Source organism: Bombyx mandarina, chromosome 23, assembly GCF_030267445.1.
Source record: "Bombyx mandarina strain Sakado chromosome 23, ASM3026744v2".
Classification (NCBI taxonomy): domain Eukaryota; kingdom Metazoa; phylum Arthropoda; class Insecta; order Lepidoptera; family Bombycidae; genus Bombyx; species Bombyx mandarina.
In genome coordinates this window covers 48,422-62,595 of record NC_143229.1, presented here as the reverse complement: position 1 = coordinate 62,595, position 14,174 = coordinate 48,422, and the positions used below count along the sequence as shown (strand labels likewise).

General features: G+C 46.2%; 1 protein-coding gene across 1 annotated transcript in view; it reads right to left on the bottom strand.

Annotated features, from left to right (window-relative positions):
* Positions 1-6,857: 6,857 nt before the first annotated feature.
* Positions 6,858-14,174, bottom strand: part of galene (potassium two pore domain channel subfamily K member galene) — a 33,777-nt gene continuing 26,460 nt past the window's right edge. The window contains exons 6-15 of the mRNA XM_028184570.2: positions 13,623-13,703; positions 13,012-13,098; positions 12,643-12,761; positions 11,226-11,315; positions 10,146-10,515; positions 9,590-9,803; positions 9,220-9,286; positions 8,697-8,755; positions 7,969-8,133; positions 6,858-7,476 (exon numbers count right to left, since the gene is read on the bottom strand). Of these exons, the coding sequence (XP_028040371.1) occupies positions 7,279-7,476; positions 7,969-8,133; positions 8,697-8,755; positions 9,220-9,286; positions 9,590-9,803; positions 10,146-10,515; positions 11,226-11,315; positions 12,643-12,761; positions 13,012-13,098; positions 13,623-13,703 (1,450 nt within the window). The 3' untranslated portion in view covers positions 6,858-7,278. The remainder of the gene's footprint in view (positions 7,477-7,968; positions 8,134-8,696; positions 8,756-9,219; positions 9,287-9,589; positions 9,804-10,145; positions 10,516-11,225; positions 11,316-12,642; positions 12,762-13,011; positions 13,099-13,622; positions 13,704-14,174) is intronic.

Sequence of the window (14,174 nt, the reverse complement as noted above, 5' to 3'; positions counted from 1 at the left end):
GATGAATATGGGCTCCGGTAACCACTTAATATCAGGTGGGCTGTGAGCTCCTCTATCCACCTAAGCAATAAAAAAAATTGTACTGGAACTATTCTCGAAAACAAAGACTGGCGTGCTAGGGATTCCTAGCATGTTCTCAGATCAGCGTTCGAAGAATTTAATTTCATTAAAATGTTGTACCATGTTTTACCAAAAATTGCTAATTTCATAGTTTTGGGAAGCAAGCACTTGCATTATTCATTCCGATAGAGGCACCCGTCACGTGCGGACGTGCTCATCGACCACTCGATTGCCCGGCCTTTGTTCGCCCGGCTTTTGTTAGCCCGGCCATTGTTCGTGCGGCCTGTGTTCGTGGTACATCTGCCGACAAACTGTCTTCCTGGAAGTGTTTAATTGTTTTGTTTCTTTTTGTTATTTCCGTTTTGTTGTGTTTTTTTCTTTGTCCTGTAGTAATCGTGCCGCATCGCCACCTGTGTTCAATAGAACCGCTCAGGTCCGAGAAGTTGGGGCCTCGCCGCAAGGCGAGTGTTTTCTAAGACGCAGGGTAGCCCCACCTGGGCACGTAGCCATCATGGACGCTGTATTTGCGGAATTTCTCCGGCTTCGCTACCCAAAGCTCACTTCCGAGTTTCAGGCCTTCAAGGCCGATCACACCGCGAGCCCTCTCGTGGACTCCGCCGAGCTCGCTGCTCCTGCGTCGCCTGTACCTGCGTGCAAAGCTTCTGCATCGAGCACCGCAGCCTCCGTCGTGCCTGCCGTTCCCGCGTCGCCTATACTAGTGAGTAAAACTGCTGCGTCGTCCGCCGTGGTCACCGTTCCAGCAGCGCGATCATCCGCGGTCTCCGTCGCACCCTCCAAAACACCTACTCGTAGGTCACCTGCGCCCGCCTCCTCGTCCTCCGACTCTGACTCGGAGATGGAGGTCGACCTCGCCCCCGCCTCATCGACGGATGGATTCACCCTGGTGCAAAAGGGTAAGAAGCGTGCCGCGGAGTCTCGAGCTCCCGCGGCCGCTAAAATTAGCAAAGCCGCGAACGCGTCGCGCCCCCGCCCTCAGACTCCCGTTGCGCCTCCAGCCCGTGCCACTCCGTCGCCGCGTCCGGTGGCACAAAATAAAACCCAGACCCCTCCCCCGGTAATCCTTCAAGAGAAGGCAGCTTGGGAACGAGTTTCCCTGGCCCTTAAGGCCAAAAATATCAATTTCACGAATGCCCGTAACCTCGCGAACGGCATTCAAATTAAGGTTCGAACACCCGACGACCATAGGGCCCTCTCTTCTTACCTCCGTAAGGAGCGTATAAGTTTCCACACGTATACGCTCCAGGAGGAGCGCGAACTCCGTGCCGTTATACGTGGCATCCCTAAAGAGTTGGATGCCGAGCTCGTTAAGGCCGACCTTCTCGAACAAGGCCTACCGGTTAACTCCGTACAACGCATGCATACAGGCCGCGGAAGGGAGCCATATAATATGGTTCTCGTCGCCCTCCAGCCTACCCCCGAGGGTAAGCAAATATTCAACATCCGAACGGTCTGTAGCCTTTCCGGAATCGCAGTCGAAACCCCACACAAGAAAGGCACACCTAGCCAGTGCCATAACTGCCAATTATACGGGCATTCTTCCCGTAACTGTCACGCGCGCCCCCGATGCGTCAAGTGCTTAGGCGATCACGCCACGGCCCTATGCACTCGCGATCAAAAAACCGCGACGGAACCGCCTAGCTGCGTCCTGTGTCGAACACAGGGTCACCCCGCAAATTACCGCGGATGCCCCCGAGCCCCTAAAATAAATCGACGCGTCGCCCGCCAAAACCGCCTCCGAGCTTCCGGCCCAGACATCAAAGCCTCGGCACCCTCTGTGTCGCAGGCTAAGCCAGCGTTCGTTCCGGCGCCGGTGCCCAGTGTCTCGGCCTGGGCGAAACCGCTGCCGTACACGAACACGGCTACAACTCCCTCCTCCGCGATTCGTCCCGCCCCCGCGACTCGTCCCTCTCCCGCGACTTGCCCTCCGACCGCGTCCGACAATCTCGCTTTAGCGATCGACTTCTTTCAGTCGATCAACTTTGAGCGCGTTAACGCTTTGGGCGACGCCATTCGCGCTGCCTCCACTGCACAACACTTTATCGCCGTTGTGCAAGAATACGCCGACGTATACGCGTCATTAAATACGTACGTCCTCCCCTCACTCCGCCGGTAATCAATGGCGTATATAAGTAGAATAAAGCCCCTATCCGTAACGATAGGATTTTTTAACGCTTACGGTCTCGCAAATCAACGTGATCAGGTTTCTGACTTTTTGCGTGACCATCAAATTGATATCTTTTTAGTGCAGGAGACCCTACTTAAGCCCGCGCGCCGTGACCGTAAAATCGCGAACTATAACATGGTCAGGAACGACAGGCTCTCTGCTCGTGGTGGTGGTACCGTCATTTACTATAGAAGAGCCCTGCATTGCGTCCCGCTCGATCCTCCCGCGCTCGCTAATATCGAAGCATCAGTGTGCCGAATCTCACTGACGGGACACGCGCCGATCGTTATCGCGTCCGTTTATCTTCCACCGGATAAGATCGTTCTAAGCAGTGATATCGAGGCGCCGCTCGGCATGGGGAGCTCTGTCATTCTGGCGGGCGACCTAAATTGTAAACACATCAGGTGGAACTCACACACTACAACCCCGAATGGCAGGCGGCTTGACGCGTTAGTCGATGATCTCGCCTTCGATATCGTCGCTCCGCTAACCCCGACTCACTAGCCGCTAAATATCGCGCATCGCCCGGATATACTCGACATAGCGTTATTAAAAAACGTAACTCTGCGCTTACACTCGATCGAAGTAGTTTCAGAGTTAGATTCAGACCACCGTCCCGTCGTTATGAAGCTCGGTCGCGCTCCCGATTCCGTTCCCGTCACGAGGACTGTGGTGGATTGGCATACGCTGGGCATCAGCCTGGCTGAATCTGATCCACCATCGCTCCCGTTTAACCCAGACTCTACCCCGTCTCCTCAGGATACTGCTGAAGCCATAGACATCTTAACGTCACACATCACCTCGACATTAGATAGGTCATCGAAACAAGTTGTAGCGGAGGACTTCCTTCACCGCTTCAAATTGTCCGACGATATTAGGGAACTCCTTAGAGCTAAGAACGCCTCGATACGCGCCTACGACAGGTATCCTTTTTTTTTTTTTTTTTTTTTTTTTCGGGTAGAGGGCCGAACCTCCTACGAGGTCCCCGCGCAAAAGGGGCGCGCGGGGTATGTGAGACTCAACGGTCTGCATGGTGTTGTGAGCAGACCGCGGGCCCAAGGATTTTAGGACCCACCCACTAAACGACTCCCCTGCACTCTTACACCCGACGTCCGATCCCCTCCGAGGTCAGAACCCGGATGAGGTAGGGGGGCTACCGCGGTCAACACTACAACCAGACGGCGCGGCTCACCCCAAGGACGCCCAGCCGACGGAGCCTTCGAGGCGAATCGAAGGCTCTGAAACGTCGGCCGTCTCGGTACGGCAGCCCGTCGGGCCGCCCAGACGGTGCCGCTGGTGTCCCGGAATACCCCGCTGGACCAGAACCAGCCTGCCGGGTCGGGACGCGATACACCGTCGACCGGTCGCTCTATTCACTCCACGGCAGCGCGCTAGAGTGCTGGTAGCGCGCCGCGCGGCCTCACCCCCTCAGGTCGCCCCTTGACCTTCACCGGGGGGAGGCCGCCACCTACAGGGGCCGGGACGTACGGGCGTATTCCCGCCTCCGGCCCCCGGCTCGACGGCGACGGATCGGTGCGGAAAGGGAAGAGCTCTCCCTCTCTCGCTCCGCCGCCTCCTTCTGCGAGATGGTGGACTCGCAGAAGTCGAGCATCGCCTTCCAGGACGCGTCGCTGCCGAGCATCGTAGCCACGACGCGCGGCAGCGAGAGGTCCTCTCCAATGACCGCGACGAGGGCGGCGCGCTGCTTGTCAAATCCAGAGCAACGCGCCAGCGTGTGTTCCGCTGTGTCATCCTCGTCGCGGTCCGCGCAGTGGTGGCACTGCGCCGTCGGTTCCCTTCCGGCTATCTTGTGCAAGTACCGGCCGAAACAACCATGGCCGGTAAGCATCTGCGTTAGCCGGAAGGTGAGGCATCCGCGGTCGCGGCCCACCCAGTCCGCGAGAACCGGGCGGACCGCCTCGACGGTACGGATGCCGGCCGACGGGTCCGCCAAGCGGCGAGACCACGCCTCCAGCACGGACCGCCGAGATTGGAGCCTCCGCGCTCGAACTACTCCTTCGCCGGGGCGCCCTTCCCCCCTAGAGCGGAGGTCGCTACGCCACCTGTAATCGGCAGCGAGCGCCTCCGCCTCCAGGTCCCAGGGTGGCGCCCCGGCGAGCAAGCACGCCGCCTCGAAGGAGACGGTGCGGTATCCTCGGATCGCCCTGACCGCGATCGCGCGCTGCGGACGTCGCAGCGCCGCGACGTTCTTGCGGGTCAGGGCGTGGCACCATACGGGAGCCCCGTATAGTGCCATCGACCGCGGAAAATCGTATTCGAATGCGTGCCCTACAACGCGACGTAAAGTCTCGCATCGCCGAAGTCCGAGATGCCAGATGGTCTGATTTCTTAGAAAGACTCGCGCCCTCTCAAAGGTCTTACTACCGCTTAGCTCGTACTCTCAAATCGGATACTGTAGTAACTATGCCCCCCCTCGTAGGCCCCTCAGGCCGACTCGCGGCGTTCGATGATGATGAAAAAGCAGAGCTGCTGGCCGATACATTGCAAACCCAGTGCACGCCCAGCACTCAATCCGTGGACCCTGTTCATGTAGAATTTGTAGACAGTGAGGTAGAACGCAGAGTCTCCTTGCCACCCTCGGACGCGTTACCACCCGTCACCCCGATGGAAGTTAAAGACTTGATCAAAGACCTACGTCCTCGCAAGGCTCCCGGTTCCGACGGTATATCCAACCGCGTTATTAAACTTCTACCCGTCCAACTCATCGTGATGTTGGCATCTATTTTCAATGCCGCTATGGCGAACTTTATCTTTCCCGCGGTGTGGAAAGAAGCGGACGTTATCGGCATACATAAACCCGGTAAACCAAAAAATCATCCGACGAGCTACCGCCCGATTAGTCTCCTCATGTCTCTAGGCAAACTGTATGAGCGTCTGCTCTACAAACGCCTCAGAGACTTCGTCTCATCCAAGGGCATTCTCATCGATGAACAATTCGGATTCCGTACAAATCACTCATGCGTTCAACAGGTGCACCGCCTCACGGAGCACATTCTTGTGGGGCTTAATCGACCAAAACCGTTATACACGGGAGCTCTCTTCTTCGACGTCGCAAAAACGTTCGACAAAGTCTGGCACAACGGTTTGATTTTCAAACTATTCAACATGGGCGTGCCGGATAGTCTCGTGCTCATCATACGGGACTTCTTGTCGAACCGCTCTTTTCGATATCGAGTCGAGGGAACCCGCTCCTCCCCACGACCTCTCACAGCTGGAGTCCCGCAAGGCTCTGTCCTCTCACCCCTCCTATTTAGCTTATTCGTTAACGATATTCCCCGGTCGCCGCCGACCCATTTAGCTTTATTCGCCGACGACACGACTGTTTACTATTCCAGTAGAAACAAGTCCCTAATCGCGAAGAAGCTTCAGAGCGCAGCCCTAGCCCTAGGACAGTTGTTCCAAAAATGGCGCATAGACATCAACCCAGCGAAAAGTACTGCGGTGCTATTTCAGAGGGGAAGCTCCACACGGATTTCCTCCCGTATTAGGAGGAGGAATCTCACACCCCCGATTACTCTCTTTAGTCAATCCATACCCTGGGCCAGGAAGGTCAAGTACCTGGGCGTTACCCTGGATGCATCGATGACATTCCGCCCGCATATAAAATCAGTCCGTGACCGTGCCGCGTTTATTCTCGGTAGACTCTACCCCATGATCTGTAAGCGGAGTAAAATGTCCCTTCGGAACAAGGTGACACTTTACAAAACTTGCATAAGGCCCGTCATGACTTACGCGAGTGTGGTGTTCGCTCACGCGGCCCGCACACACATAGACACCCTTCAATCTCTACAATCCCGCTTTTGCAGGTTAGCCGTCGGAGCTCCGTGGTTCGTGAGGAACGTTGACCTACACGACGACCTGGGCCTCGAATCTATCCAGAAATACATGAAGTCAGCGTCGGAACGGTACTTCGATAAGGCTATGCGTCATGATAATCGCCTTATCGTAGCCGCCGCTGACTACTCCCCGAATCCTGATCATGTAGGAGCCAGTCACCGTCGACGCCCTAGACACGTCCTTACGGATCCCTCAGATCCAATAACCTTTGCACTAGACGCCTTCAGCTCTAGGAGCAGGCTTAGGGACCTCGGTAACCGTACTCGTCGAACTCGACAAAGAGTTCGCCGTGCAACCTAACCCATGAATCAGCTCGCTGAGTTTCTCGCCGGATCTTCTCAGCGGGTCGCGATTCCGATCCGGTAGTAGATTCATTCGCGAAGCAGCTGCTCTTGAGCTGTTAGGTCTCCTTCGGAGGCGCTCGGGTAGCTGTTAGCAAATCCCACCCCTCCTGGCTGAGCCTTTGCTCGCCCACCTGTCCTGGTGAAACTGGAAAGGCCTCCGGGCCACCAGTAATCGTTCAATCATAAAAAAAAACAAAAAAAAAAAAAAAAAAAAAAAAAAAAAAAAAAAAAAAAAAAAAAAAAAAAAAAAAAAAAAAAACTTGCATTATTGATCCTTAGAGTGTACCAACGCTACGCAGTAAGAAACATACCGCTTGAAGGATACCGGGTGGCCAGTGCGAACTCCACATACTATTTCATTGATATTCTATAATTTCAGAACAAAAAGGAATATAATAATCATACGGTTAATAGAAATAAAAAATACTTTATTTAATCTTAAAACTAATTAAATACCGTTTGTAAAAATATTTATTCTTACCTCTACTACATTATAATTACAATAATTATGATTACTTATATTGCGGATAAATATTGTACTACAATAGCAGTACATACTTGAATAAGATGAACAATCATCAAATGTGGCATTCTCTGCATGAGTGTCTTCGTTCATATTGACTGGCCCAAAGTGAACCGCCTGACTAGAGACAATCCTTTAAAATTTATAACGTTGGGTTGAGAAGTCAGGTTGAAGAAGATAGAAAGTTGAGGACACTGCTGAAGATACAAAGGGATGACGGTATTTAGTGAAGGCGGATGAGGACGAAGACCCATAGCTTCAGGATCTAATATTTCACATTTTAATTAAAAGAAATCGAAAACAATGAATCAATCAGAGTCGGAGTCCTCAGGCTGGTCCCTTGACTTGATGATACCAAGTTTGGTAGCAAGAGATGCCACATTGGCTCGTACTTCTTCCTGCACTAAGTTGAAGGACATGGCGAGTAGTGCTATCCCGAAGAGTAGGTACAATGAACAGAGTGCGATAGAATGGACTGCTGCCGCTGGGTCGTCTACCTCTTGACCCTGGGAAGAAAAGGAGTTTCAACTTGTTGAAGCGTTAATGTTCCTCATAGGCATCTTTCAGGTTTTAGTTAATATTATAAGGAATTGAGACCACACTTTAATATATTCGGCTCTGTAGGCTGGTGATATTTTTTATTTATTGCTTAGATGGGTGAACGAGCTCACAGCCCACCTGGTGTTAAGTGGTTACTGGAGCCCATGCACATCTACAACGTAAATGGGCCACCCACCTTGAGATATAAGTTCTAAGGTCTCAGTATTATAGTTGATAAGCAGAAACACAAGAAGGTTTCTTCTTTACCAGTTTCGATGCTTCGAAACTATGCGTAGTCCGCTGGATTCTGAGTCTTGCGCTAAAACATGGTGTGCTAACAAAACGGAACCGATTCGAACTTAATTAGATAATTTAATGGTACTTGAACTGAATATTTAGTTCTAATAAAGACGCTCTTATTATGTACCCTTCGCTTCGTGTTATTATTCCAAACCAACCTGAGCTGGCACGAAATCACCAAAGCCTATAGTGGTGAGGGTTATGAAGCAGAAGTAAGCCGCGTCGAGGTACGCCCACCCCTCCCATTGCTTGAACAGGAATGTACCGGCTACTATGTATGAAGCCACCAGGAAAACGCACAGCCAGATCGGAACCGGCTTCAGCTGGAAATGTTAATTGCATATGGAATACTGTCGGCCACAAATGGTACGGATTGAGCATGACTCGAAAATATAACAGAACTGAGTCTCTCTCCGGGAAGACGAGAAACTCAAGTTCTCCAAAATACGGAATTTACGAGTTTATCATAATTTGAAGAGTGAGTGTATTTACTTTATATTCAACTGCTTCAGACTTAGGTACTCTCTCTTTGTATTCGTAGACACGACATATTTCAGCGTATTCTACTGGACTATCCTGTGTTTATAATATTGTTTGTACATATAATACTATATACCTACCAAATAAAAATATAATGATTTTCCCATAGTTCCATAAATGTCACAAAGATAAGCTATTAAGGATAATGGCTTGTGATAATAGCTCAAAGTGATGTTACTTTACTAATTGATACTTGAATCGCGAATGATTCACACCAGTGAATCATTCGCGATTCAAGTATCAATTAAATCGGTTGACAAACAAAAAGGGACACAAGTCAGTTTATTTTGATTTCTGTTTCAACTAACGTTCACTCTTACTATCATTAATTTGAATGAATAGGTACCTCTTCTTTAACTGCGTCCGACGGCGGCACGTACAGCTCAGACTGTCTCGATCCCCAAGCTGAAACATTAAAGGATGGTCTCAGTCTGACTGACACTGCACGCACTGATACCGCGTCCGCACCTATTCTTTCCCCATAAATCGATGGAGCCATTCGCTTTAAGTGAAAACAATAATACGCTACTTGAAGATACTCAATGTTCTAATATTTATTGCCCATTCTGCATGCCAATATCTGTGTGTACCCTTATGTCTAAGGACATAAGGGTACACACAGATATTGTCGAGCTGGGCGTCTTGCATATAACCTGGGAGGAGTTAAAACAGTTGCCCTAGACCAATTTGATTCGAACCCGAATTCAGTTGAGGGTAATAGGAAAGAAAGAAAGAAAAAGAAGACCCTTCACTGGAAAACCAAAGAAATAAAGTAAAATAAAGTGATCGACCCGTCTGTGATACAAGGGCCATATTAATTATCATCAACACCTCGACAAGTCAGTAAACAAACGCCAGCTTACTCATACCTTGTGCTGGTCGCGACCTTCTCGGTACCACTTCATCACTCCATTCATCTCTATCGGGTGATGGACTCTGAAACGATATGTTACTTATTTAAAAACTTAAGCAAATTGTCACAATATCTGAGATCTATTCAGTTTTTCCCCCTACCTATTCTCTGGTAGACTAGGGAGCTATTCCAGCTTCTCACGGACGGGTAGGTGAGCTCACACCTGAGAGAGTTTGCTAACACTAGCCCTAGCAGTTACGAAGTGGACCTATTATTTATTTGATAAAATAAGCTAAATAAAGTGTGCTGTTGACAGGTAACCAGTATACAGATACCATGGCAAATGATATTGTCTTCAACATTACAGTATTCGGGAGCTTGCTTACATATCTGTGATGTATTCGTGGACTATCATCAATCGTCTGAAGTCTTCGTAATCGTCTCCCCCGACCAGCTTCATAGTCTCTTCTTTCTTCCCTCTCTTCTTCCCATTTCTGCTCGTATTCGTAAATAGCACTGCGAGCCCTCTTCTGTCGTCTTTTGTCCCACCCGTATTCCTCTCTGTCACGTTCATAGTTCTCTGAACGACCACGATCTGATCTTTTAAACATTAAAAAAAACACATTGAAGACGGGAGAGTCTAAGCACAAACGGTCATAGACTACTTAACTCCGTTACTATGCCTATGTTGGAGCCGAGACGCCATGCGATACGAACTCTAAAGCTTTAGCAAATAATTAATTTAATTTATTTGTACCAGATATTGCCTAATTTGTACGTTATAATGACTCTTAAGATAAGGATAATAGACTGGACTGGCCTTGACTAGGATAGGATAAGACTTTTTTGTACAGTCACTCACAAACAAGACAAGCATAAATAAATAGATCTGTCTATAAATTCTTACGTAGCTACGTAAAGGCTTCTACAATGTCTACAAACCTCCATTCAGGCCTAGGTCGTCTTCTAGGACTGTCAAATTCAAAATCTTCATCTTCAGGATCATACCCTCTGTCTCTGTACCCGTAATCGTTATCTCTCCTTCTTTCTATTTCTAAGGCTTTCCTCTCTTTGTAATTCTCATAGTCCACTTCATACAGGTCGTGCATCTCAAACATATCCTTACCATCCTCAATCTCATAGTATCTATCATCAATCTCTCTTCGTGGACCAAAGTCTGGCTTTGGTTTGGAAGGTCGGGGTAATGATTTACTTCGGATGTCCGTTTTGGAAGTGAATTTCTTTTGGTGGTCTTCCAATTCTTTTAATGCGGCTTCTAGGTCTTGGAGCGGTAAAGCAATCCTTGGAAAATCTGTCGGAATAGCATTTAATTAGTAGCCACTTTCACTACGGGATTACAACTTGCTTCTAACATAGTGTTTGTAATGCTACTTCCATAATCCTACGTATTAAGCTTATAGCAATCATCATTCATCATTATCCTACCCTTCTCCCACTCACGTAAGCTTATAGCAATATTGTATGTATTTTCAAACTTTGTAAAAGTGTATGTTTGTGGAACGAGACATGTTCACGGCTTTCTAGCCATGAGTTGATAACATGCCATGCCATGTCATACCATGACGTGAAATGACAGTGATAATTCTCATACTAGTAGATGACCGAGCTTTGATCGGATTTTTTTTTAATAAATTGTGTTTTTTAGAAATCATATTTACATACGAATTACATATTGAAAAATTTATGAAATATGAATAATATTTTTCGATCTTACCGACAGAATAATAAAAAAATATGAACTGGTTATTTTAAGAAAAAATCAAGATAAAGTTGATTATTGAAAATACGAATAAAAAAACATTTTCTGAAAATAAATCGTAGCTAGATCGATTTATCGCCCCCGAAATCCCCTGTATATGTACTAAATTATATGAAAATGGTTGAAGCCGTTTCCGAGATTCAGATTATATATATATAAATATATTACTCGTTTAAAGATATGGTGATGATGATGATGATAATGATGAATCTTGCATTATCATCAGTCTTCTGATGACATACCTTCGTCTTCTTCTGGAAGCTCTCTGTTACGTGCTGGATGCCGCTCGTAACGGACCGGAGAGTTATCTTCTACATCGAACTCTCTTGCACCTGAAATTAAAACACAATGCAATAAATATTGAGTATATGCTTGATTGCAAAGTCTTACTCAAATATTTTCAATTTCCCAAGATTTTCGCGAGTCGTTGGAATTCCCGGGAACAATGTTATGATTTATCTACCAAGTCTGCCGGGTAGTAATGTTATAAATATATTTTTTTCTGTGTTTGGCTCTTAATCGAATAAAAGTGGCTGAACTGACTGAAACTCTGACTCTGACTCTGACTCTGTCTGAACTGCGTTGGAAGGGTTTGGACCGCCGCTAAACTAACCAGTTGACCCTTACTCCCTCCAAGGGGGTAGCATCCACATTGTGATGTTTGATGGCCCCGATAACCGATTAACACCAGATGGGCCGTCATCTTCTTCCCCTACTATGTTGCAAACAAAAGACATCTCTCGCAGTTTCTCACCCTCTTAGAAATTTTTAATTGAGAAATAATGGAACACGTTTGATTCTCGCGAGACAAAGAGTTCCAGCACTCTCTGATCCATTAACTAGCAGTCAATTTCAGATCCGCGGATATGTAGCCCCCGACCACAGCGATATACAGTACGGACATAGTATATTTATTTTTATTTATTTATTACACATCATGTAAAATTTACATTGGCGGACTTAATGCCTAAGGCATTCTCTACCAGTCAACCAAAGGCAGTACAGAGTGAATAGTGGTAGGTGCAATGAAATTTATATTAATTTACAAATACATACACAAAAAAGTATATACATACATAAATAAATAAATAAATAATAAATAATAAATAAATAATAAATAAATAATAAATAAATAATAAATAAATAATAAATAAATAATAAATAAATAATAAATAAATAATAAATAAATAATAAATAATAAATAAATAATAAATAATAAATAAATAAATAATAAATAAATAATAAATAAATAATAAATAAATAAATATTTACTAACAGTCACACCACGTTAACTGGTCCCGTGATAAGTTCGTAAAGAACTTGTGTTACAGGTACCAGATAACGGAAATAAATGTAAGATTTTTATTATACACATACACATATTTAATATACATCCATAACCCTGGAAAAGACATTTATATTTATCATACAAATATCTTCCCTTGGCGGGATTCGAACCCGCGACCCCCTTGTGTAGTGACCATGTCACTTACCACTACACCAGACGGCCGTTATACATATATACACAATCACCTATACATACATATATACCTACATATATACACACATACATACATAAATACATACTTACATACATCATCGACGTGATCCAACTCGTATCGTTCGCCGTAATCACAAGTAGTTATACAAAAATATTACCATATCCTCTTGCTAGTGTGGGTGGTTGAGATCTGGTCCTAGCGTTGTATGGGTGCGGCAAGGATGGCGGTGGACGAGACCTCTTGACTCTGCCGCTGCTGTACCCACTGTCGCGGTACCTTACAACGACCACAATACGCTGTACAAGATTGTTAGTAAATTATGTATCTTTTACTACTTTAGGATTGAAGGCATGCTATATTAACTTATTCCATTGTTTTTTTTTGTTATTTCCGTTGTAGGCAGACGAGCATACGGCCCACCTGATGATAAGTGGTCACCGTCACTCATGGACGTCAGCAATGCCAGGGGCAGAGCCAAGCCGCTGCCTACCATTAAAACTGACTTTAGTATGCCTTTAAATATTACCTGCAGTCAGTGTCCGAATGTGATCTTTCAAGCGGAGGCTTTTTTCTTCGCGTTGAACCTCGTCCACTGCCACCGCGCACTGAACGCCTGGTGATCAATGTTAGCAAATAATTATGAATACGTTCTGCTAATACAAGAACCACTGACATTAAATCCTTTTTTATATCATTTGACGATTTTTGTGATGAAAACTAAAAGACCAACATGAAAAATAACAGGGATGCTCTGACAAAATCTTAAATAAATTAACTGGTTGCCAACTGCCAGGGCCGGATTAAGGGGAGGGCAACCGGGGCCAAAGCCCCGGGGCCTCCACAAACGGAGGGCCCACACAGCAGAATTTTGAAAAAAAAATCTTTCAATTTCCGACAAGTAAAAACTAGTAAACATCTTTCTTTCCTCCGAAATTTAATTTCAGATAATTCTTGTCTCTGATTATATTTAATTGAAATTAACCAAAAGCTATTAGCATTCTGTTTGTCATGAAAGATAACTGGGCTTTTAAATCCTCGTAATAAGTTAATAAAAACTTCTGATTGATTCAGCGAAGAACTGCTCTTGCTAGGGCAGATGTTAGCAAAGTCTGAACCACCAGTATCCTCAAGCCGTACCTCGTGTTGGCGTGGTGGTGTCTGCTCTTGCGTTTTGGTGGTCGAGTGCACACATAGCAACACACGCGCCAGTATAGGAACCTGTAGTGTTAAACAAACACATTAGACTGGTATTTCCTTACGTGGGGCCCACGCCCCCCGAGGGGGCAATTTGATAATTAAGGGGGGAAATCACACTAAATTAATATAGAAAATCTGTATTAAAATTATTTTGAATTTCATTTTTTTTTATTATGTGTTTTGAAATATTACTTACTGTGTTCTGATAACAATTTCATAGTGATTTCTTCCTAAAACCTATCATTTATGTTTCTTAAGTGAACAAATCAATTTTTTAATGTTTTAAATTATGTATGGGGGGCATAAAAATTTTCGATATGTTACCGTGGGACATGGCACAAAAAAGGTTGGGAAACACTGCATTAGACGGCTTTAAAATCAATCGAGTTCGTTTTAGTGCTTAATGTAGATAAGTAAAACATGTTCACAAAGACTACCGTGAAGAAATAACATTATGATTTTGATAATTCCACTCTCCGTGTATTGTTTAAA